The sequence below is a fragment of the Pantherophis guttatus genome, chromosome 1 (genome assembly GCF_059756535.1).
Source record: "Pantherophis guttatus breed Tessera chromosome 1, ASM5975653v1, whole genome shotgun sequence".
Lineage (NCBI taxonomy): Eukaryota > Metazoa > Chordata > Lepidosauria > Squamata > Colubridae > Pantherophis > Pantherophis guttatus.
The window spans coordinates 185,876,253-185,901,886 of NC_142063.1; the positions used below are offsets into that span (position 1 = coordinate 185,876,253).

The window sequence follows — 25,634 nt, forward strand, 5'->3', positions numbered from 1 at the left end:
TATTTATATAATCATGAAAAAATTCTGGAAGTACTGTAGGAGTGTTTTGTTTATATAACTAGAACGTGATTGCAAGAAGAGCGGGGAGAACAAAGACTGAAATTGGAATGGCTCAAAGGAACGTTTGAATTGGACACTATCTGGAAAGAAAAAAAAAGAAAAAAGAGACACTACATGGACTTTGAATATGAATTATATGTAAAGGAATAATAAACTTAAAAATCCTTGCCTTTTAAATTGATAACTTGGAGAATTGGGAAGGAAATAAATGAAAATAAAGATACAGATCATTACACTGGGATTAAGAGTGACAAAATAAAATGATTACACTGTGATTAACAGTGATAGAATAAAGATGATCACACTGGGATTAATAGTGATAGAATAAAAATGGATAAGGGGGAATACATCTCAAAAAGAAAGAAGAGAAAGAAATGAGGAAGAAAAAGGAGAAGAAGGCAAGGGAATGGGAGAAAGGGAGGAAAGTGTCAAGAAATGGAATTATGGAGAAATTAAAAGAAAATAGGAGATAGTAAAAAGGAATTTAAAAGATTAATATGCTAGTTGAAGAGAAGGATGTTAACTAGATATCATGTAAAAAGCAATTTAGAAGGAAGATACAGATTATTGTAACAGATATAAGTAAAGATAAAATGAAATGTGAGTAAGTAAAAAAGAAGAAATACACTAAGGTAAAATAGATCAGTAGATGCAATGTGAAAGACAGAATGGACTATATATTTTGTTTTTGGAAGATGTACAAATTCGAGCGAAATAATAGTAACAAAAGAATTAATTGAAATTAAGGGGAAAATTGAAATGTAAAATTGAATAAAATGGAAATGTTAATAAATGATGCAAGTAAGAATAAAACAATACATGTAAGAAATAAAATAGAAGAAATATATTGTTAAGGTTATTGGAAGGTTATATTAGTAAAGGATTTAAGATAAAAATGGAATAAGTTGAAATACATTGTTAATAATTAAAAGATAAGGGGAATTTTGAGAAAATAAATGAAAGAAAAGTCAAGGTTGCCTGGACACCATAGTGGAAAATAGAAAATAGATACAGCAATAGAGACGAAAGAGGAGTAGAGGGATGGAAGGGAGGAAGAAGAAGAGAGAGGAATGGAAAGAAAGGAAAGGGGAGGAAGGAAGGGAAATAAGTAGGAGAGAGGGTTAGAAAGGGAGAAAGAGAGGAGGAGAGGGAGAAAGGAAGGGGAAGTAGAGAAGGAGTAGGAGAAGAGGGAAAAAGAAAGTAGAAAGAAGGGAGGGAGATGGAAGAGATTGAGAAGAAAGATTGCTGTACAATAAAAAAGATGAAATGGAAGAAAGGCAACCCTGAACATGCATAAATGCACTAGGATAAAGAATGAGTTATTAAAAAATAAAAGAGAATAAATATGAGTTAAAACAGAAAAATTAGAATTTGAGGGCAAATAAAGATGTTTATATAAATAAGCATAGCAATATTAAGACATGATTAAAAAATGGAAAAAGGAAATTTTGGCAAAAATTGTAACTGAGTAAAATGTATTTGAATATGTTAAATTGTATAAGTTATGATATGGCCAATACTCTGTTCATAAAATATGTGGGTGAAAATGGGGGGGGGGGAAATCAATAAAACTTGATTTAAAAAAAAAAACTTTGAAGGTCATGGATAAGGCACTCAATAAGTAAGACCAGAAGTGTCAGGGTGAGACTGGCTGGGAAAATACCAGGCTGTAATGAGTCTGGCGAAACCAAGCCAGACGAACTGCTGTCGGGGGTGTCTTTTGGGACCAGAACCATCCTGTAGGGACGGCGAAGAAGGAGAGGCATCTTGGACGGCTAAGAGGAACAGGCAAGTTCTTCGGAAAGCCAGAGAAAACTCTTTGATCCGATGGTGGGGGGGGGGGGCGTCATTGCGTCTGCCATGAAGCTGGGGCATCCGGAATAAGAATTGTACAGGAGCGGATATTTGGACAGCGTATTGGTACTGGGTGAGTGATTGGCCAACTCACAGGTAATAAAGAAAAAAAATTGGAAGCTGTTAAAAGTTATCCTGGCATGGAAATAGCAGCTAAATAGTGTCGGGGGAGGTTAATTGACAGAGAAGAGAGAAAGTGAAAGTAAAAAACACGAAAGCCCAAAATGGAGTTTGATGTTTAAACTTTAAATGTGGATACTGAATTTGGAGAGACTAAATTTATTATAAGAAAAAGAAACTCAAAAGAAAATACTTTTGGAATAGGATTGGATATAAACTTCAAGAAAAATTTTGAACCTTAAAGGAAGATTAAAGAATAAAGAAAAACCCACAATAGAAAAGCCCTATTAAGGATTTTAAATTGGACTTGAACTGGAATGTAAAGTTGGAAATTGGAAAGCAAAAAAAATTAGAAGAGAAAGTTAATTGGATTTAATACACAAAACTGGATACTTTGTTAAATTGTTGATTTGGAACTGATGGATTCTAGAGAGCCATCTACTGGCAGAAAAAAAAGTACTACAGTGAACACTTTAAATATGGGAAATTTACTGGGTCCTTGAGCCGTGAGAATTTGTAAGGAGCATTTGTTTGTCTTCTCAGTAACTTGATATTGATAATACAAGACGTGGAAAATAACAAACTTTAAATTGGAGTTAAAAAGCAACTAGAATGTCAAAATGTGGCAAGAACTAATTGAGATGGTTAAAATGGTATGTTTTATCATTTGATTTGGACAGAAAAAAATCAAGAATTTTTCCGGAGTATATTCAACGGGATGAACAAGCTATTAATGAGAAGCAAGAAAATAACACTGATGACAAAGACACTGATGAAAAACTAAATGATTACATTGGGAGTAGCAATGAAAAAAAGAGTGAATAACAGTTTCAATGATTACACTGGGATTGACAGTGCTAAAAATAGAGAGGTCAGAAAGAAACAAAAGAGACAGACTAACAATGGGGGAATGAGTAAGGTAAGAGGAAAAAAGGGGAATAGATCAGTGGGGAATAGAGGGCAATCAAGGCGAGCAATTTTTTTTTAATGATTACATTGGGATTAACAATGTTAAAAATAGAAAATCCAGAGGGGAAAAATTGAATGATTACATTGGGATTAACAATGGGGAAACAAGGAAGTTGAGAGGAGAAAAGGATAAAAGATAGGATAATTGTAAAAAGAAAGAAAAGAAAAAAAAAGAAAATGGGTGGTATACTAGATGGACCAGGAGAAAACGGTTAAAGGGAGTAATTAATGGATAGGAGGAAGGGTAATATGATATATATGTAAAGTAACAAATGTATTAACAATGGTATTAGGATTAATATTGGTGATTATATGATTTGATTAAGATGGAATATATTTGGTATAAAATGATACATTTAGAAGGGATTAAAAGATTGAAACTTAAATGGCAATATAATTGGTTTGATATAAAATGATTTATTTAGAAGGGGAAATTATATATAAGTATAATAATAGTTTTTATCAATAATTGTGTTAGAAGTAATATTGGTGATCATATTATATGAATAAGATGAAATATATTTTCTAACCCTGAAAGCGCAAAGGAATTGTATTAATATCAGGACAGTAAAAATTGAATTATACAAAATGAATTATTTGAAGGGGAAAGTTGGAATGAATTTGAAATGGAAGTTAGGTTTACTCAAAACGAGGGTTATAAAAACAAATGTGAAGAATTGTATTGTTTCTGATAAAATGATAAAAAAAGTTAATTTTTAGATAGAAATGATGTAAAACAAATATAAAGAAATTTATGCTTAAAAGGGTAAAATAATGGATAAGGTAGTAAGACAGGAGAAAATGGTTATTGGGATTGTAAAATTGAATTTAAATGGTTTGATATAAGAATTTATTTAGGAAGGAAATTTTGAATGAAATTGAAATGGAAGAGAGGTCTGGAAGAAGGATAATATGATATATAAATAGTAATCATCTTATTAATAATGGTATTAGGAGTAATATTGGTGATTATATTAAATGATATATTTAGGAGGGGTTTAAGAAATGGAAAGTTAAATGAAATTAGAATAACAGATGTGAAGAAGTGTACTGTTTTTGCTAAAATGGTAAAATGACTAATTATTAGATAAAGGTGATGTAAAATAAATTCAAAGAAATATATAGTTAAAATGGTAAAATGATTAATAAGGAATTATGATATGATAAACTGGTCCACCTTAGGAAAATAATTGTGAAAAATTAAATGATTAAATGACTGTGTTTAAAGTAAAGGGTTTCAATAGAATAAAAAACTTTGGAAAATAGATGTGATAAAGGGAGAAGTAAGATGAAATAGGTTAAAATAAGGAGGTTAGGGTGGATTGTAATATTGATTATATATTATATAGTAAATAAAAATTAGAGAAAAGGAGAAAATAGAATACATTGGCAGAAATTGATATATATATAGTAAATTTATAGAAAATAAGCTGTATGAATTTTGATTTGGTCAATACTCTATTCAGAAAAAATGTATGTTTATGTGTCTTGAAAAATATAAAATTGTTTTTTTAAAAAATAAGTGAGGACTATCTGTATTAGCATGGAAAAGTGTTCTGAAGAACTGAACAAAGGAGAACAAAATCCAAACATAGAGTTTATTATGGCCCAGATAGAAAGTTAAAAATAATAAAAACACAAAACAGGATAAGAATGTTGGAATTTGTAGTGTTAGTCAAGGTATGTCTAATTTTACAGGCTGTATAATGGATTTTCATTGTTCAAGGAAACAATCACTGATCTGATAACTAAATCACTGATCTGATTGTACATAAAAAGATCAGAATTTGTCAGGTAATTTATTAGACAAATCTTATGAGCCTCATAAGAAATATAGTGTAAGATATGAGCTGTAGTTTCAATAGCCTCATCTGCAGAGGCAAAGTTTTAGCTCATAGGGAACTCTTCTATATCAGGCCTCCAAAAACTTGTGAGAAGATTATTGAAGCATGCTACAGTTAGTGATCTTTGGAATTTGTAGGTTATATAATGAAAATATATTGGTTTGAAAAATAGGTTTGAGCAACTATGTCAGATTTAAAGAACCCTCCATCCAAACTCCTGGATTTTAAGTCCTGCTTTGGCTATAGATGACTTTGTGCCTCTCTCTCTCTCTCAGCCCAACCCACCTCACAGGGTTATTTTTGGGAAAACAGGGGGAGAAAAGTGTGTATATTTGCCTTCTTGAATTATTTGTAAAAGTAATAAAGGTGGACTACAAATATAAAAATTATGTGGTTAACACATTGTGTAACCCTTTAAATTATTGTAATTTTCGATTTGAATTAAGTTTTAAATTCTGATTACTTCTGCGTGAACATTTATTCACTTTGATTTGGGATCATGAGAAATATTGATAAAAGTAGTTAGCTGAAGATCGGTGGATTATGATTTCCATAGAACCAACCTAGTTGACCAAGTCGCAACAAGTCTTGCATGGAGAGCACAAGGACACCAGCTTCCGCCCAGCAAACCTAGCGAAAGGGGTCGACGTCGACAGCAGTAATTGTTGGCGTGAATATCACAACATCTACTGTTCAGTATAAAAGCAGTCACTAAACCATGTCAGTGGTTATTGGCTCCCATTAGGGAGCCTCCGGGACTCCAGCAGAAGGGCTAGAAAAGGGTAGCAGCAAACACTCCTGCTGTTCAAAGCAACTTTTGAGATCCGCCTGTTCTTCCAGGGTGGTCGCCTTCCCCCTTTCTTTGTGCCGAGCCTCTTAAGAGACATTGCATGAAGGGTCGGCTTTGCCTACGCAAGAACGGGTTGGATTCACTGTTTCCCTCCTTCCCTGTTCCGAAAATGTTGCAGAGATAGAAACTTTGAGAGTTATAACTCGGATTCACTTGTCACTCCGAGAAAATGTGGCCAGTTTGGCACAAGGTCGGTGGGTGCCAGGCTGGAAAATCGAATGTTCTTTATTGGCCAAGTATGATTTGTCTTCGGTGCATAAGCTCTCAGTGTACATAAAAGCTATAAATGATAAATCATGATCATAGGTAGAAATAGAGTTCAACCGTTAAGCCCGTGAAAACCAGCCCAGCGCTCGGCGCCCAGGAAGCCTCGGCTGAGTGCGAGCCGCGTCCGTCCATGTATCTCTACGGCAGGCTCAGCCGGAGCGCTTCACCAGAAGTGACGTCTGGGGGAGGGGCGTGAAGCATTTTCCCGCGGTTTGGGAGACGGGAGGGGATGCTTTGAGGAAGGCGGCTACGGTAGTGGCCGGCCTTTTCTGCAGCAGCGTCTAAGGCTCTCGGGGGAACCTCTATGTGGCTGGAGGCGTCGAACATGGCGCCGACCAGTCCCTCCCGGAAAATGGGAACTGGCCCCTCAAGCCAGACGGACGACAGCTCCGAGTCCGCGGGGGAATCTGAGACTCTCGCCGCCGCCGCCGCCGCCGCCGCCCCCCAGGCTCCTGACAGGTCAGTTCGCCCCGCAGCGGTAGCTCTCGCCTGGGGGCGGAGGGTGGGAGTGGGGTGAGGCGTGGGGCAGCAAGTGAGAGCTGGGTCAGGAAAGAGGAGAGAGGGCCGTCAGTCCAGCTCCTTTTGAGTGGCCCGTAGGTTGCCATCTTCTTTTCCGTGCAAGGAAGGAAATTCGTGGCCTCTACCTCTCGATTGCTCCTTGGATTAAGGGAATCATATTTTGGGGACTCATGGCTGGATTTCTCCCCCCGCCCCCCCAAGAGCTTGTGTGTTACATCGAAAATAAAATGATCTAAATAAAATAAAATTACCAACCGAGCCTTTCCCGTTTTAAAAGCTGTCGCCCTTATTTCCTCTTGGAAAACGAGTGGGTGCCAAACGAGGTCCCAAGAGGAGTGAAACAGCTTGATGGCTTGGAAAAGATGCTCAGGAGACCAAACAGACATGTAAATAAACGCCCATCCTGATAGTGCTGAGTTTTGAGATCAGTGATATTTAACAGGACAGAGGAATACAGGCTTCATTCTCATCGTTTGCCTGTGTTTTTAAATAGGCTGTACACCGCCCTGAGTCCTTCGGGAGAAGGGCGGTATAGAAATAAAATTATTATTATTATTATTATTATTATTATTATTATTATTATTATTATTATTATTATTATTATTATTATTGATCAGATGCAATGGCTGCTAGAGTTGAGAACATCATGTTTCTCTCTCTTGTTGCCTGTGCAGCTTTCCTTTGTGGCTGTTAGGCTCATCATAATCTGAATTTTACCTGGGAGATAGATGAACAGAAAAAAAAATATAAACATTGCCAAGTTCTTGAGATTTCTCTCTCCACAATAAATGACATTTGTGTGCAAGAAATTATACTGCAAAGAAAAGGCAGTGCTATAACAAACTCAAAATATTACTGATTAAAATTAGTTTCCTGTAAAATCCTTTTCTCTATCTGCCTATACTATAAAAACCATACATTTTTCACAGATATGTGAATACAACTCCTTCCCTAAAGCAGTAATAGTAAAAGAAAAGCCAAGATGGAGATGTCCTAGGAAGAGGTTAAACGGAAGAAGGAATAGAAAATCAGAGGAGAATAAGATAGAAGTAACAACTGGAAAGAAGAAAGTACCTGTTTAGATATTAAAAGATCAGCAAAGCAAGGAACACTTTAGGTGATTTTAAATTCTGTCCAGCCTTTCAGCAGCAATGTTTACAGTCATATTAAACAAAAACTGAGGGAGATGAGCCCTCTCTTTCCAGGTGATAGTATTTGGTATTTGGATTAGTAAAATTCAGATGAGACAAAACTCACTTAACAAATTTCTCACTTTAGCAACATAAATTCTGGGCTCAATTGTGGTTGTACGTTGAGGACTACCTGTATATGAACATATGTAGCTGAAGTTAGAAAAATAGAGCACAAGGAAAAAAATTCACATCCAAATTCTGGGATGATTGGAGAGGCAAGACCTTACAAATAGTTTTTACCTACCCTATTATGTTTATATATTTTTTATTCAACAGCTATTTAAATGGAGACATTTTCAATTTGCAGAAAGAGCTTAGGTTTGATCTTTCTTCTAGTGCACATTTTTCAAGCCCAGAGTTTTATGAGAGTAAGTAGTCTTGAAAAACCCAACTCCTTTTTTTCCCTCCCTTCCACCCCCTCTTAACTGATAAGATAGCTCCTGTAAGTTCATTTTTTTTTCTCAGTCTCATTTTTGAATTTCTCTTATAAACTTGACACCCATGGACTTTTCCAGATATGTATATATGTAGGTATGTATCCAGGTATTTATAGACTGCCATGACTAACAGTAATTGTGTAGTTTAAAAACGAAAATGGGGGAAAAGAATGGCAGACTAATATATCAAACATTCTAAAAGAGGTCCTTTGCCCACTATAACCCATAGCCTGAGAATCTAAGGGCTTGTTTAAATAAGAGTATGTATGTATGTATGTATGTGTGTGCATGTGTATAAATAAAATACTAACTAAAATATTTGGCCTAATTTACTTTCAAAATTTGATAATATTGCTTCTCATCTTCATATATCTGAAACTGAGACTCGAGCTTCTTTGCAAAAACTATTTCTTAACCAGCCATCAGTTTTACAGTGGTAAAAAAAGATAGCAATTACTTGAAGTTTAATATTATTAGTGTTCTCTTTTTCACTTTTCTTTCTTGTTACCTTCATCTATCCTCTTAACATTTTACTGTCTTAGTAAGAATAGGATATAAAATATTGGCATAATATTCTAATATAGAATATTAGAAAAAATATAACAACGAGAGTAGAGGCTGTGAGATACTGAGTTTGCAGCAAGGTTTAAAGATAAAATAAACGATGGGGGAAAAAGATGTGTTAGCATGCTGAAAAGACCACTGGCAGGTTTAAGGAACTAACAAAACATAGATCTAAAATTACATCACTGTTTAATAGCAACAATTAAAGTGTCATTGTTTTGAAATGATGCTTTTCATCAGAATTCTTTTTAGGTTTCATAATGAATAAAATACGTTTCACTGCATCCACATACCACTAAAATAACTGTACATTGATATATATATGAATGAACTTGTGTCTTGAGTTCATGGAATGAGGTCAGGAAAATACCATGGTACCTGTTGGTAACAAATAGGGCCTGTGATTGCATTTTTCATATACAATTTGCATTGTTTGTGCTTATTGATACATAAGAAAAGTATTGGAAGTGAAAAGTCAGTACCTTATTTGCTAAAATAGTGTAGTACATATTCCACAAAATTATGCAATCTGTCAAGTACCTAAAATATTCAGTTTTATAAAGTAATATATTTCTCTTTGCTAGGCTTTTGTTTGCTGAAACAGACTTTGTTTCCTTATGTGATGCTTTACGCATAACAGACAATGTGAGAATAACTGCTTGGAAGGCCTATGAAAAAATGGATATAGTGAGTATATCTTCCTTATTAAGTATGTAATTTTATTAACTAAAAATGTAATAACCATAATACGTTTTGGAAAATAATACCAAACACACACACAAACACTCACACCCATCCCCCCCCAATTTAGTTTTTGTTTATATTTTTAGTGCTATTTCACTTTTCTCATGAGCTGTTCTGCCCCAGCTACGGACCCCAAAGAATGCAGCACACACAAAGTCTGTACAAACTTTAGTTTACTAAATTAAATCAGTCTTTTTCAAACAAAGGCTGTTAATTAACTTTCTTAACAGCCTACAAGAATCCAAAGAATAAATAATCGTAATCTTACTATGGTTGGCAGAAAGCCCAGAAACAATTTGCAGAGAACTAAGATCCAGACGCGAAGGAGAGTGAAAGAAGTTCCCTGCAAATTGCCTGTCGTTGTCCTTCCTTAAATAGGCTAAGGGAGTGGCCAATTAGCCCCAAGCCTTACTCTCGAGGAGACCTCCTCCTGAGGAGCCACTCCTGCCTTTTGGCAGCTCTGCGCACCCATGCATTGAGAAGAGGCTCATCCTTTTCTTCCTCTTCACTTATGGGAGCTTCTGGAGGTTCTGAAGGCCCTGGCTGAATCCCTGCCTCTGGCACCACATCTTCTCCAGCCTCCTCATTGTCCGACTTGAGTGCCAGCTGCACAGGCTGCTGGCACAGCACCATATCAGCCTTCTCGCTGTTGGAATCAGCTACTAGCTGCACAGGCCGCTGACGGGCCACAACATGAGCTGACATTGATTTTAAAATAAATATTAGTTCACATCTGATAAAATCTAGACAAAGTTTTGTTTTTTAGTGCAAGTAGTGTTTAGTTTCTTGTTCTCCATGCGAAAATGGTTGCAAAGTGCTAATATTTCAGAATTGCTTGTTGCTATTTATGGCTGGCAACTTTGATAAGGTACACAGTCCTTCCTTATGTAAACAGAAGGCCCATCTATAGGTAGACCTTTATTTATTTATTTATTTGTTTGTTTGTTTGTTTGTTTGTTTGTTTGTTTGTTTGATATATATTGCTTCCTATTTGCACATAGAGACTTAAGATGGCTTACAAGAATATATAACATATAAAAACAATAAAAACAGTAAAAGAGAGAATCATATATAATAAAACAACCACCCGCCCTGGTGACAATACATCATACGAGCCATTTAATGGGCTCCATCTCGTTCTGTGTTCCCCAGACCCACTGGCAGAACCAGATCTTAAGTGCCTTCCGGAAGAGTGTTAGAGTGGGGATCATTCTAATCTCTGGGGGAATGATGTTTCAGAGAGGGAGCACAGAAAGGCCTTTCTTCTGAGTCCCACCAGATGTATCTCCCTAGGGGATGGGACCCACAACATTCCTTACCTCCCTGCTCTGGTGGGTCAGGTAGATGTGACCGGCAAGAGACGGTCTCTCAGATAACCTGGTCTCAAGCCATGAAGGGCTTTTAAAGGTGACAACCAGCACCTTGAATTGCACCTGGAAGCAAATTGGCAACCAATGCAGCTCCTGCAGGAGACGTGAAACGTGCACATCGAGGTCTGCATAAAACCATGTGGACTGCTGCATTTTGCACCAACTGGAGTTTCTGGATGCTCTTCAAGAACAGCCCCATGTAGAGCGCGTTGCAGTAATCAAGACAGGAAGTGACTATTGATGATACCTTCCTTTCTTTCCTTCCTTCTTTGGGTAATAGGGAGTCTGTTCCAGCTTCTTTCTCTGTATAGTCTACTCTAAGCTCCTATGGCTTGTTTGGCCAGTAAGAATGGATGAAATATAGAAATCCTATTCAATAGTTTTGCATTGATTTCTTGACATATCCCAAGCTGTACTAATATTCAGGTATATCCTAGAAAGTGTTTCTGTTACTCTTGAGTATTAATTATGGTTGGAGAAATGCAATTTGATATGCTGGCTCTAAGTACAGAATTGTATTAAATATAAAAGGCACACATATGCATAAAAGTATATGTATATATCTTCTGCCTATAATAAAAGGATTCCCATTTATGGCTTCATTCAATTAGTACCAAGACTTTTAATACGATTGGGAGGAAATATTTTGAAGTATAAAATATATATTTTCATTTTTCTGTTTTTTAAAAACCTTTTTGTTCAAATCCTATGAAATAGCGATAAATTATTCAAATTTTGGGACTTGAATATGAGACTATTGTATAGCTTTCACCTCCTGGCATTGCCAGATCTTTGCATTTTCAAGATATCTGGAAGATACAAGCTAGGAAAGACTTCTCAAATAGTATATACTGGTGATATGGTACCAGGCAAATAATTTCAATCTTGAAATGTTACTCAATAGCAACTATAGGATAACAGTTAGGGCTTAAACAAAAATCCCATTTTTTCTATTATCTCCCTTTTCTTTTGATGCAATAACCTTCAATATTTGATTGATCCTAAAAAGCACAATCCTAAGTATTGGTGAGCTATTCTTACCTTTGAAATAACAATAACTTAAAAATTATTTTGAGTTCCCCATACATACAGCAACAGCAATTACCTTTTGTAAACTGATAGATGTTGGTCCACTTACTTTGATAATAGAAGATATGGTGGTAAACTATATAAATATAACTACAAAAGTTCTATATAAAACAATTATATTGAATATAAATTTTGATCTGATATTGTTTATTTATTACAGCTCTAAATTTTTTTTTTATGACTAACTTATTTTAATCACAAGACTTTCCCATCACTGTAAGAGGGAGATGGTATTCCGATGTTCTATTATATTAGCTTCCTTGTACAATTATCTACTTTACCCTTTTTGTCTTAACCATCTGTTTTAAACCATCTTTAACACCTTAAGAAGAAAATGTCCTCTCATCGCCTCCAATTCTATCTCACCTCCGATGTATTCAATAACAGAACTCCTAGCACTGCGAGATTCCCCCCTCTCGCAAGTTTGGCCCTCCCAGTTATCTAGGGCTGCCCTCAAGGACGGGTTTTGGAACCCCGAGAGGTGGTATGCTAAGAACCGGAAGCTTTGGGGTTTTTTAGATAGTTTTTCAAATTCTATTTTAAGGGGATCTGGGAGGAGGGTGGTTTCCAATGTAAATAATGAGGCTGGGGGGCCTCCCGGGAGGGGGGTGGGTTGTATGGGTTCAGGGATTAACCCGCGAGGGACGGGGTCTAGTCCATCTGAAGAGCACGGCGGAGGAGATGCAGAATCTGGGGCCAAGGAGAGGGTTAGAGCTTGTGCTGTTGATAGACATTACATCAGTACTGTAGGTGGGAGGGGCAGATATGACGGGAGTAGGGGGCCACATCAAGTTGCGGGAGTGCGCGCTCGCTGTCTTCAAGCGGTGGCACGCTCCGGCCCCCAATGCTCTTCTCGTTCCCCAGGTGGCACAGACCCTCAGGCCCTGGGCCTTCGGCTGATGCTATGCAATGCCAGGTCCGTGGTAAATAAAGCCCCCCTCATTTGTGATCTTGTTCAGGAGAGGGGAGCGGACCTGGTGGGTATTACGGAGACCTGGTTGGGCCAGGAGGTGGGAGTCCCTCTCATAGAGATGTGCCCACCCGGTTTCCGGGCATTTCATCAGCCAAGGTCACAGGGAAGGGGCGGGGGGGTGGCAGTTATCATTAAAGAGGGTCTTAGTCCGAGGGAGGCCACTGTTCCTCAGACGGTCGGATGTGAGTCCCTCCTTGTGAAGTGGGGTTATGGGGTGCAGATGGGCCTGCTGGTTACGTACCTGGCTCCCTGCCACGTGGCAGCGGCCTTGCCTGAACTACTCAACGTTATAGCCGCGGTGGCGATTGATACCCCTAGACTTATGGTCATGGGGGACTTCAACCTGCCATCCGTCGGTGAGGCGTCTGAGGTGGCTCAGGAGTTCATGGCTTCCATGACGGCCATGGACCTGACCCAATTAGTTCATGGCCCTACTCACACGGGGGGAAACACGCTGGACCTGGTTTTTGTCTCTGGTCAGTGGCTGAGTGGTCTCAAGATAGGGGATATAGCGATCGAGCCCTTGTCATGGTCAGATCACTCCCTCCTTCGCTTTGACCTTCGAACCGCCACACCCCGCCGCAGGGAAGCGGAACCGATGAGGTGGTTCCGCCCCAGGCGCCTGATGGACCCAGATAGGTTCCCGACGGAGCTTGGGCCATTTCCTGAGGCTCTGGCACACGGCTCGACTGAAGACCTAGTGGCTGTCTGGGATAGGGCGGCCGCTGGAGTTTTGGACCAGGTCGTGGCTTTGTGGCCTCTGACCCGGCATCGATCTCACCTGGCTCCCTGGTTCACCGAGGAGCTGAGGGAGATGAAACGCCGGAAAAGACGCCTGGAGAGCAGTTGAAGGGCCAGCCGTTCTGAATCTGACCGAACACTGGTAAGGTCTCATATTAAGACCTACCTGGTGGCAATAAAAGCGGCAAAGTGTAACTATTTTTCTGCTCTTATTGCGTCATCAGATAATCGCCCGGCCGCCCTGTTTAGGGTGACCCGCTCCCTGCTCCACCAGGAAGCGCGGGAGGACCCCTTGGAGGGTAGAGCCGAGGACTTTGTACAATATCTGTATGACAAAATCGCTCAGATTCGGGAAAATTTGGACTCTGACTGGGTAGATTCGGGAGGGAGGATGGAGGCAAGTCTTGAGAATATTACCTGGGAAGAGTTTGATTCTGTGACTCCGGAAAACGTGGACAAGATACTGGGCAGACTAAGCGCGGCCACATGTTTATTGGACCCGTGTCCCTCCTGGCTGGTGCTGGCCTCTCGGGAGGTTACACGAGGTTGGCTCCAGGGGATTATAAATGCTTCCTTGAGAGAGGGTGTCTTCCCTGCCGCCTTGAAGGAGGCGGTGGTGAGGCCTCTCCTCAAGAAGCCTTCCCTGGACCCAGCAGTGTTGGCTAATTACCGTCCAGTCTCCAATCTTCGCTTCATTGCAAAGGTTGTTGAGAGTGTGGTAGCGCGACAGCTTCCTCAGTACTTGGATGAATCGGCTTATCTAGATCCGTTCCAGTCGGGCTTCAGGCCTGGATACAGCACGGAAACGGCATTGGTCGCATTGGTAGATGATCTCTGGAGGGCCCGGGACAGGGGTTGCTCCTCTATCCTGGTCCTATTAGACCTCTCAGCAGCTTTTGATACCATCGACCATGGTATCATGCTGCACCGGTTGGAAGAGTTAGGGATGGGGGGCACCGTGTTGCGGTGGTTCTCCTCCTTTCTCTCTGATCGGTCGCAGTCTGTGTTGACAGGGGGGCAGAGGTCGACCCCGAGGCCCCTTGTATGTGGGGTGCCACAGGGGTCGGTTCTCTCACCCCTTCTGTTCAACATTTATGTGAAGCCGCTGGGTGAGATCATCCGTGGTTTTGGGGTGAAGTATCATCAGTATGCTGATGATACTCAGCTATACATCTCCACCCCGGACCACCCCAATGATGCCCTTAAAGTGATGTCCCAGTGCCTGGAGGCTGTACAGATCTGGATGGGGAGGAACAGACTCAGGCTCAACCCATCCAAGACCGAGTGGCTGTGGTTTCCGACGTCCCGATATAGTCAATTGGTGCCATCACTGACTATTGGGGATGAGTCATTGCCCCCCACGGAGAGGGTTCGCAACTTAGGCGTCCTCTTGGACTCACGGCTGTCTTTAGAAGAACACTTGATGGCTGTGGCCGGGAGGTCTTTTTATCAGGTTCGCCTGATTCGCCAGTTGCGTCCCTTTCTGGATCGGGACTCGTTAAAAACGGTCACTCATGCCCTCGTCACTTCACGCCTGGACTACTGTAATGCTCTCTACATGGGGCTCCCCTTGAGGAGCACCCGGAGGCTCCAGCTGGTCCAGAATGCGGCCGCGCGGGTAGTTATGGGAGCAGCATGGCGCTCCCATGTGGCTCCCCTCCTGCGCGAGCTGCACTGGCTCCCTGTGGTCTTCCGGGTGCGCTTCAAGGTCTTAGTTACCACCTTTAGAGCGCTCCATGGCTTAGGACCGGGGTACTTACGAGACCGCCTTCTGCCACCAATAGCCTCTCACCGCCCAGTATGCTCCCATAGAGAGGGGCTTCTCAGGGTGCCGTCAGCCAAACAATGTCGACTGGCGGCCCCCAGGGGGAGAGCCTTTTCTGTGAGAGCACCCACCATCTGGAACGAGCTCCCCCCAGAGATACAGAAGATTCCGGATCTGCGCACTTTCCGCCATGCCCTCAAAACATTCCTGTTTCAGCAGGCCGGCCTGGCCTAACTTTCCCTTTATATTGCTTTTTGATTTTATTTTAAACTGGGATGTCTTGAATTATCTAGGACCAGAATGTTTAGTATATTTTAATTGGTTTTTTATTATTAACGTTTGTATTACATGTATTTTTATCGTTCGCTGTTCACCGCCCTGAGTCCCTTAGGAATAGGGCGGTATATAAATTTAATAAATAAATAAATAAATAAATAATACAACTGAGCTAACCTTTTTTTTCTAGGAAACCCAGCTAAAAAAAGAAATGTGGGGCATCTGCATTTTTATGGCTGCAGTTGACCTGGATGAGATGACATTCACTTTTACAGAACTTCTGAAATGTTTAAAAATTAGGTATGTTTTTTGTGTCCACATAGATCGGCATAATTTTGCAATTATAGTAATGTCTGTTTGACATTAAAGAATACATAAATTTTATTTAGAGTCATGATGAGAAGCATCTTTTATATTGCCTTAAATGATCTGTATGAGTGTTCATAATCAGTAATTAGTAAATTACATGTTAAAGTAGTAGGATTGCTAATTTTGAGGGAAACTGGGTTAAGACAAGAAACATTTAAGCGTTCTACCATCTTTTAAAGCCTCTCTCCCACTGCTATTTGAGCCTCTTGAAGAAATTATTCATTTATACATATCCCTCACATTGTTTCCCTCTAGGATAAACAAAAGCATGTAGAGTCCAAAAAAAACCTACTTTGGCTAAAACCTACTTAGCCAAAGAAATTAAAAGCATGAAGTAAAGGTAAAGGAAAAACTAATACTACTACATCTCTTAATATCTTTTTGTCTTTGGATACTGTCCTTGCTCATTCATACATGAGCTTATAAATCACCATAATACTCATCTCTTTTAAAGATCTTATCACTACCATCCAACCAGAACTTTCTTAGTTGTTCCTTTCCTCTCAATCTATTCACTCATCCATTTCAGTAATGCTGCTCAGTAATGCAGAATTATGTAAGGCACACTTACATACCATAGTTCTTTTCATTTTATTCCAAGCATCTTCTACATCAGCTTTCCTTACTTTCATTTTTTATTCATTCTGTTGGGTAATTGTTTTATTTAGTTAATCATATTTGTATAGCCAGTCATCTTATAATGAACGTGGGTAGCGTACCTTATAAAGCTATCAAAATACCGTATTTTTCAGACTATAAGACACTCCTGACTATAAGACTCTCATTAGCTTTAGAGGAGGAAAACAGGAAAAAAAAATCTGCATCTGCCTCCCAGCATCCATCTGGTATTCATCTGGCTAGCGTTCTTGTAGCAAACAGCCTGGTTAGCTTCAGCACGTTATAGCAACTCCAGCATGTGGCTTGTCAGGGCTTCACTCTGTTGCGCCTACCACCAGTCAACTGAGCTGAGCGGCTGCTGCCGCCGGGGAACACTGGAGCCTTCACTGCTGAACAGCTGATTGGCGGTTGGATTGGCCTCCCAGAATACTGCCGATCAGCTGATCTAGGTGGCAGGGATTGCCGGTGGGGATCGCTGCAGCGGCCCATTCACCACTGCCCATTTGCCGTGGCCTGTTCGCTGCAGCAGCCCGTTCACTGGCAAACGGGTGGCGGTGAACAGGCACCAGTGAACAGATGATTGGCGCCACACCAAACCCCCTCCACCCGCCGCAATATTCTGTCTATAAGATGCACAGACATTTCCACCCACTTTTGTGGGGGGGAGGGAGGTGCGTCTTATAGTCCGAAAAGTAAGGTACATAAAAACAGTAAAACAACCAATTAAAATGAAAACAGAAACAAGTAAAAATTAGTAAAAATGTAGCAAATATGCATAAATATACTCTAATTGTCATAAAGCAGCGATTCCCACCCATTCTGGTTCTGTGGACTGGTGGCGGGAGGGGGGGAGGGGATGGTTTTGCGCATGCACACACTGCTTGCGGAAATCCAACTTTGCATGCTTGCCTGCTGCTTGCAAGGCCAAGTTCCCAACAGGCTGCGGGCAAGCACCAGGCCACGAACTGGGGATTGGAGACCCCTGTCATAAAGCCAGCTGGTTGAAAAAAATGCTTTAAAGGCCTTGAAGGCCAACACGGTTGAGGCCAGTCTCTTCTGCGATGGGGGGAGATGATATTCCATAGGATGAGTTCACAGCAGAAAAAGGCTTTCCTTCTAGGTACTGCCCAATGGAACTCCCTGGTTAACAGGACACACAACATACCTCTCCTGTGGACCTGATGGGATAGATGTACAGTAAGTGGGGAGAAGCAGTTCCATCAAATATCAAATAATCCGTCTTAATATTTTTTTCATCCAGAATCATACTTTTTCTCTTTTTTTCTTTCACATTTTTTCTTTGCTTCTGTGTCCATGTTTTTTCCACATCCATTCTTGGTGGTCCCCCAAAATGGCTTGTCTCATGTTTAGAACTTCAAGCCACCCTTGTATCCAGCTCTGATTCTGTCAGACTTTCATCTGTTATACTTTTAGATTTATATTCTGTAGAGATTTGTCTAAATGAATGAACATCCTTAAATGCTTGTATTCAAAACAAATCTACCAAAATCTAGTTCTTTCATTTTCTCTATACTCATAAATTGTGGATGTCACCAGTATAGATTTGTAGCATCATGTATATCCACAACCCAGTGGTGGAATTCAATTTTTTTTACTACTATTCTGTGGGCATGGCTTGGTGGGCGTGGTGTGGCTTGGTGGGCGTGGCAGGGGAAGGATACTGCAAAATCTACATTCCCACCCCACTCCAGGGGAAGGATACTGCAAAATCCCCATTCCTTCCCCACTCCTGGGGGAAGGATATTGCAAAATCTCCATTCCCACCCCACTCTGGGGCCAGTCAGAGGTGGTATTTGCCGGTTCTCTGAACTAAAAATTTCCACTACTGGTTCTCTAGAACCTGCTGAATAGCACCCCTGCCACAACCTTAATAGTACTGTTTCATACTTTCTGCTATGTATTTTAGCAATTTTATTTATAGTTCTACACTTTCAGTTCTTAGCATGTATTCATCAACTGCATTCTACAAAATCAGTTCCTCTTCATACCTGTTACAGCAGTGACAGCTGTGGACTGCCATTGCTTCTTTTGATCTTATGAGATGATTTTTTTAAACTTCAAAGTTCAGCCTATGGCTCTGAGTTTCCTTGGTCATCACCATTCAAGTACTAGCAAAGTACTTACATTTTTTTGGCTAGACATTACTGACTGCTATAATAAATTATTAGTTGATTGATAATAATCAATAGTCAGGATCATTTAAAAGTACAAAAACAAAGAAAAGCAAATAGATAATATAGCATACTGGCAACTAAGAAAATAATCCACAAAATAATATTCATTATTCTATTACTGTATTAATACATCTATAATCCAGATAATGTATATCTAAAACCTTAATAGGTATATATATATAAATATAGTCTCCCAGGGAATTCTTCTATTAGGAGCAAAATGAAAATAAATCTAATGTCCCTATAGAATTTACAGTGTAATACGTATGAGATGGTTTCAACTTTCTCATCACCTCATGAGCAAATAGGATAATTTATAAAGATTTTACTACACCTGCCTTGGGTGGAAGAATGTTGAACTTAGGGAAAGTTGGATTTAACAAAAATTACTCTTAATTGTTATTTATCTTGGTTGAAGAACTGTGATAGTTTTTAATAACTATTCAAATAGCATGTTTTTGGGTTGTATAAATAAAACTTCTGAAAGTTGACCACCCAAGGGTCTGAAGGAAAGTGGTCAACATACGGAACGACTATACTGATATGTACACGTGCCTCACTTTATTATACAGCTTTTATTAGAGCATGTCATACAGAAACACACACAGTGAAAACACAGGAAAATAATTCATACAATACTGTATCATACAAAATCAATACATTTAATACATTTATGTATTGTTTTTTCATGGTTTGTTCATTGTTTCTGAAAAAAAGAGTCATTTTTAGTCTGTTTCTTATTCTTTTTATGAAGGTAAAAGAAGAAAGCACTCTCAACGCTAGTTATACCATTCAGCATACCTTGGCATTTTTCCACAGAAATGACTTTAATGCATTATCAAATGACTGATATCCTCTTCTTTTGGAATATCTGCAATTTCTGTGTCCTCATTTAATTCCCCACTTAATTCTTCTGCTTCATCAGCTGCTTCCAGCACTTTTTCACTGGGTTGCACCTCGGTCAGTACTGATTGGAAAATTGCTTCTGGGTGAGGTTCATTGCAGATTATCACATCGTCATCCATTGCAACAAAATCTTCAAAATCTACTCCCTAGAATTCCACCATGGGAACTGGGCTGTCTAGCGGGGCTGCAACATCTTGCTCTTGTAACAAATCCAGTTTTCTTGATTTCAGGCCAGGGTGGATAAAAATCAATGATTTTTTTTAAAAAATCAAAAAAATCAGATTTTTTTGATTTAAATCGGATTTTTTTGATTTTTATCGAATTTATTTTAATAAAAAAACTTTTGGGGTAAAAATCTATCGTAAGATAGTTTTCTATTTAAGATACATAAATAATTTAGTTTATTCAGCATGAAATGGAGCTTAGTTATGTAGCATGAGGCTGTATATTCTGCAACACTGGGACTATCGGTGAGTCAACAGTGGGTCAGAGGAGTAGCAGAGATGACAGTTGCTCTTTAAAAATTATGATTTAAATCGAGTTGATTTAAATCAAGCCTTTTTACTAGTGATTTAAATCATGATTTAAATTGTGATTTAAATCAACTCGATTTAAATCAAACCCACCCTGTTTCAGGCTGAACTTTATTCCAAGCAAAACTAATCCAGAGAACTGCATCCAGAGCAGTAACTGATGAAATGGATGATTTTGCTTCTGCAGACGAACCATAGGTTTGAATTTTAGCAATGACCCACTGCAGAAGCTGGGCTCAGTAGTGCATTTTGAATGTTTTGATTATGCCTTGGTCAAGAGGTTGAATTTTTGATGTAGTGTTTGGAGGCAAAAATTTCAGTTTCACGTTTGTAAGATGATTCACTTGGGGGTGGCTAGGACAATTGTCCACTACAAGGAAAATGGGCCGTTTCTTTTTCTTCATTTCTCGGTCAGTACCTCTTATCCACTCCTCAAATAGGGCATCAGTCATCCATGCAGATTTGTTAGATTTCCAGGTGACGGGAAGGTCTTTGGGCTGCAGGTTCTTGAATGAGGGTGGCTTTGCCGATTTACCAATCACCAAAGGTTTTAGCTTCTCTCTGGTTAAGCTAGTGCACAGCAGAACTGTGAATCGTTCCTTAGAAATTTTTCCACTCTCACATTTGTCACCATAACGAGGCTTCTGTCAAGCATCATCTTGGAAAAGAGTCCACACTTGTCAGCGTTAAAGATGTCATTATCTTTGAAGTCACTGGCGAAGTCTGGTAACTTTTTAATGAACTCTTCAACAATTTCTACTGGATCTCCATCAGATTCACCACAATATTTTCTAGGAGATCTCATGTTGCAGTTTAAATTTCTTGAGCAAACCACTTGATACTTGGAAATTTGATCCCCTGAGCTCCTTTGCGAACTGAGTGTTAACGGCCCTCATTTATTTGAATCAACGTAACGTGGCTTCATTGACTTCATCCAGCGAAGTTTTTCTCCTTTTCCGTTGTAAATCTCCACTTTCTTCATCCTATCTCTCCTGGTACTCATCTTTATGTTTTTGGATATTGCTTACTGTTGTCTTGCTGACACCAAAATGTTCCGCCATCTTTATCATTGGGTATTTTTTTTATCGATCCAGGAAAAGGAAAAAGGAAAAAAGGAAAAAAATTGAAGTGGAAAAAAATTAAGACTTTGTGCCATTTGTATTACGAAAAGAATCCATAATTATCATTGTTAAACTGCCGAATCAAAGTCCAAAATATTGTATTCTTTGATATTCTTCTTGAAAGAAATTCATTGCTACCAATTCTGCATTTCACTTTACTTGCCCTTGGTGCAGACTAGACTCAACTGGTCAAGTTATAGAGAATAAATTAATACTGTGTGTCATGCTCCAGGTGGTCAAGATATAACTTACAGAGTTGGACTATATAGAGAGGTTGGTTTTCTATTATGCACATATAATGTATGTCTAGTCTATGAAAATTAGATTAATTTAGGGAGATAGTCAATTATGGAGGTTTTATTGTAATTATATTTATTAGGTTGTGAAAACATCAGACATGAGACAGTATACTAACAGAAAATATCAGACATGAGAACAAAGTCACTGTTATAATACGGAATATAATCTCATAGGAATGGGAAAATATTAGACTTAATTTAGTAAATGTTAGAAATGAATGATTTGTTGCTCTCTTTTCTACTTTTCTTGCAGTGTATACAAATTTCTGCACTTGATTAAAGAAATAGATGTTAACATGGATACAATTAGTGCTAAAATGGACTGTACTATATCACGTCTGAAAATAAAATATGATATAATGTTTGCACTGTACCAGAAGTTTACAAGGTAAAATATTCATTGTCTATTGCATTTTGAAATTTAGATTTCTTTAAAAAGGAGTTTTTGCTTAAGCGATACTTAAATATATGTTATGAAATAGCTTTATTTATAATTGCTGGTAAGAAAATTAGGACAAATTTAAAGGTTATTTTTTGAATCAGAACCAGGAATCACATGATTATTCCACTTTTGTACTATTAACAATTGTTTAAAAAGGAAATTTATAGCTTAATCTTGAATTTTATGACTTGTTAACATCATCTAATATATATTTGAAAAAGAAAATATTATAAGGGCTATTAGTGAGTTCCAAGTTGTTTTTCCTTTGGGGTTATTTTTCCTTTGGGGTTAAAAAAGAATAAAATGAGTACTAAGTACTAAAAGATTATATAAACTGTTTAACTATAATTACCCAGATACCTTGACCCCCATAGTGAAAGAGTTCAGGACAAAAATAACCCCAATGCTGATTTATGGTGTGGAATTTTGGACTCTTACAAAAACTACCTTACTTGAACAAGTAGAGACCTTTTTTTTAAGAAACTGACAACACATATCAGCTCTTGTGGTCAGAGCAGAAACATATATCCATTCCATACATAGTCAATCAGTAATTAAAGTTTTCACATACTGATAGGCTATAGGTTACCCGAATACAAGTAGTGCTCAATTTATGACCCCAGTTGAGCCCAAAATTTTTATTGCTAAGTGGGACAGTTAGATAGAATAACTTTATTATCACTTTGTATACTAATTGGCATACATTAAAATGAAGTTTTGTTGTATACAGCTCTCAGGGTCATTCATTACCTGCAATATACACTACATAAACATGACAAAATAAGTAAATACAAAATTATGCATATATTATATGACACAGAGAAACAACACAGTCTAGTTCGGATGTATACATGTACATGGCGAGAAAAATGAATCTTGCAAGTTTATCAGATGGATGGCATAGGGAACAAAGCTGTTACAGAATCTGGTAGTCTTGCTAGAAATACTTTGAAACATCCAACAGAAGAGCAACAGAAAGAGACCGTGAAGTGGGTGTGTAGGGTCTCTAACAATGCTTTGAGCTCTAAGCACATAGCGCTTATCAGTAGTATCCTGAATAACAGGAAGCGAGCTTTCTATAATCTTCTTGGCTGTCCACACTCTGTATGGACTTTCTATCTGAGGCGCACTGCTGTCACCAAACCAAACAGTGATGCAGTTTGTTAAAACGTTCTCAATCGTGCCTCTGTAAAAAGTGGCCAGGAGAGAAGGAGAAAGATGTGCTCTCCTCACCCGACGCAGGAAATGCAGATGCTGGTTTGCACACTTCACTAAGGATGACATGTGGAAAGACCAGTTCAGATTGCTAGTTATCTGCACCCCCAGATACTTAATAGTGTTGACTACCTCTACAGCTGCATCCTTGATACTGAGTGGAGTACGACCATGCTGGCTCTTTCTAAAATCTAGTTGTGAGTTTTATCTCATTTTACTACCTTTCTTGTCACATTCTTAAATGAATCAGTGCAGTTGTTAAGCTAATAACATGGTTCTTAAGTGAATCTGGCTTCCCCATTGACTACTTCTCAGAAGGTTGCAAAAAGTGATCACATTACCCCAGGACACTAACCATCCTAAATACATGCCAGGTTCTCTGATAGTGAATGTTGGTTTTATTATATTCTTTTTATAATATAATATTTTTACTATGAGCTTTGTTATTTTATATTGTTTATCACTTAATTTTTAAATAAGTGGTTTAAACAAATTTTAACATGAACATAAATTGATGGATGTAATATGAGATGTAATATGTTAGAGTTTTGCTTTTTTTTAGTTCAATAACAGCTAAATGTTTACAACTTTTTTCTTATGCTCTGAGGACTACCAGATCACCTCAAGAACATAGTCAGCAAAGGCCCTTCTTGTTGAATTGTGAACCCTGAGGTCTGCTTCCTAAATTTTTCAAAAATGATAAATAATCCCATTTTGCATCAGCTCAGTTTCACTAAAAATACTTTTGCTACTATAATCAATTCTGATTATCCCCCATAGGAAAATCATCTCCTTTAAGATATTATAAATATATTAAGGTGAAATTTCAAATTTTATAACCAGATGTGTTCATTTCTCTTGTTTTTAGGACTTGTGAAATTATCTGCATTAACAAGCCCAATGATCAGTAAGTCTGTTTTCATAGAATAAAAATGGCTAATATTATTATTATAAAACTTATTATTTCAAATATTCAGGTAGTGCAATGGGAAAGGGCATACGGGTGAGCAGATAAGTATAGTGTTATTAGCTGATATTTTCTTTAAATGACAAAGAATCTGATTTTACATGTTACCTTTACAATTAGTGATGGAGAGGTAAGAATAACTTTAAGAAATACTCTTACCATAATTATATATCTTGAAATAAATTCAGATGATAAACATAAGTATAGCTATTCATCCAAGCTGATGGTACAAGAAAGTGAAAACTATTGCTCCTATCTTGAATTTTTATGAGTTCTTTTTTTGTGTGTGTGTCAAGTTTTTTTTATTTATATATCAATATTTTGAATATAGTGTATTGTCTGGGCATATCATTTTACGAAAGACAAGAAAGAAAAAATAACCCATATACTGATAGTAATGATAATACTACAACATTTTTATGAGTTCTCATAAAGTTAATAGTAGGAGGGCAATCATATTGTTTTACTTTCATTGATGTAGTGTAATGTTAGCATTTTTCCTAAAAATGTAAACAAAATATTCTTATTTAACTATTTTATTTGGCTGAGAAGGTCTATGCCATGCAAACTATATTTACAATTGTTTTAAAAGGTCAAATGTGAAAACTTACTGTGTTTTATTTGTAGAACTTGTGCTGAAATAAGTTCTTGCTTATTTATAAAACTCTGTTGGATCATGTTTCTTTTAGCAAAAGGTATGGATGTTTAAATCATATTTATTATTACATGCAATTTACTTCATTTCAAATTGTGTTTATAACTGAAATAATGGTTTGATTAATAAAGTATTTTGGGGGATTTTTTGATTTAATATTGATTCAAGACAATAAAAACAAGTAATAGTTAATATTATTGAGTGGTACATTAGTATATTTAAAACCTATTTTTATTCTGAGATCTCAAAGGATTGTAATAGTCTCCCCTCATATAATTTCTATAATAAAAATGTGTGGCAACAAGAATATGACTTGCCCTGTGTCATTCAAGGAGTTTCATGATCTAGTGGAACTTGAACTTCAGTTTCTCTGTTCCAATCCAACATTTTAACCAACGTATTATAGTAGCTCACTATTCTGGTAGGACCGAGATAAGGTTTATCTTATCAATTTATCTGAGCAAAGGAAAGAGGAATATATTTAATATCTGTACCAACTGAAATTCCATATTCCTCTATTTTTTTATTTATTTCTATCCCATATATTATTTTTACAAATAAGGCAGCAAACCTATTCAGCACACCATCCTCCCGTTTTCCCTACAATAACCCTGTGAAGTGAGTTGGGCTGAGAGAGAGTGACTGGCCCAAGGACACCCAGTTGGCTTTCATAGCTAAG

At 38.1% G+C, this 25,634-nt stretch overlaps 1 protein-coding gene across 2 annotated transcripts in view; it reads left to right on the top strand.

Annotated features, from left to right (window-relative positions):
- Positions 1-6,044: 6,044 nt before the first annotated feature.
- RB1 (RB transcriptional corepressor 1) overlaps positions 6,045-25,634 on the top strand; it is a 60,105-nt gene continuing 40,515 nt past the window's right edge. For both annotated transcript variants that reach the window (XM_034426869.3, XM_034426870.3), the window contains exons 1-6: positions 6,045-6,423; positions 9,262-9,364; positions 15,826-15,935; positions 21,930-22,064; positions 24,202-24,240; positions 24,928-24,995. In XM_034426869.3, the coding sequence (XP_034282760.2) occupies positions 6,269-6,423; positions 9,262-9,364; positions 15,826-15,935; positions 21,930-22,064; positions 24,202-24,240; positions 24,928-24,995 (610 nt within the window). In that variant the 5' untranslated portion in view covers positions 6,045-6,268. The remainder of the gene's footprint in view (positions 6,424-9,261; positions 9,365-15,825; positions 15,936-21,929; positions 22,065-24,201; positions 24,241-24,927; positions 24,996-25,634) is intronic.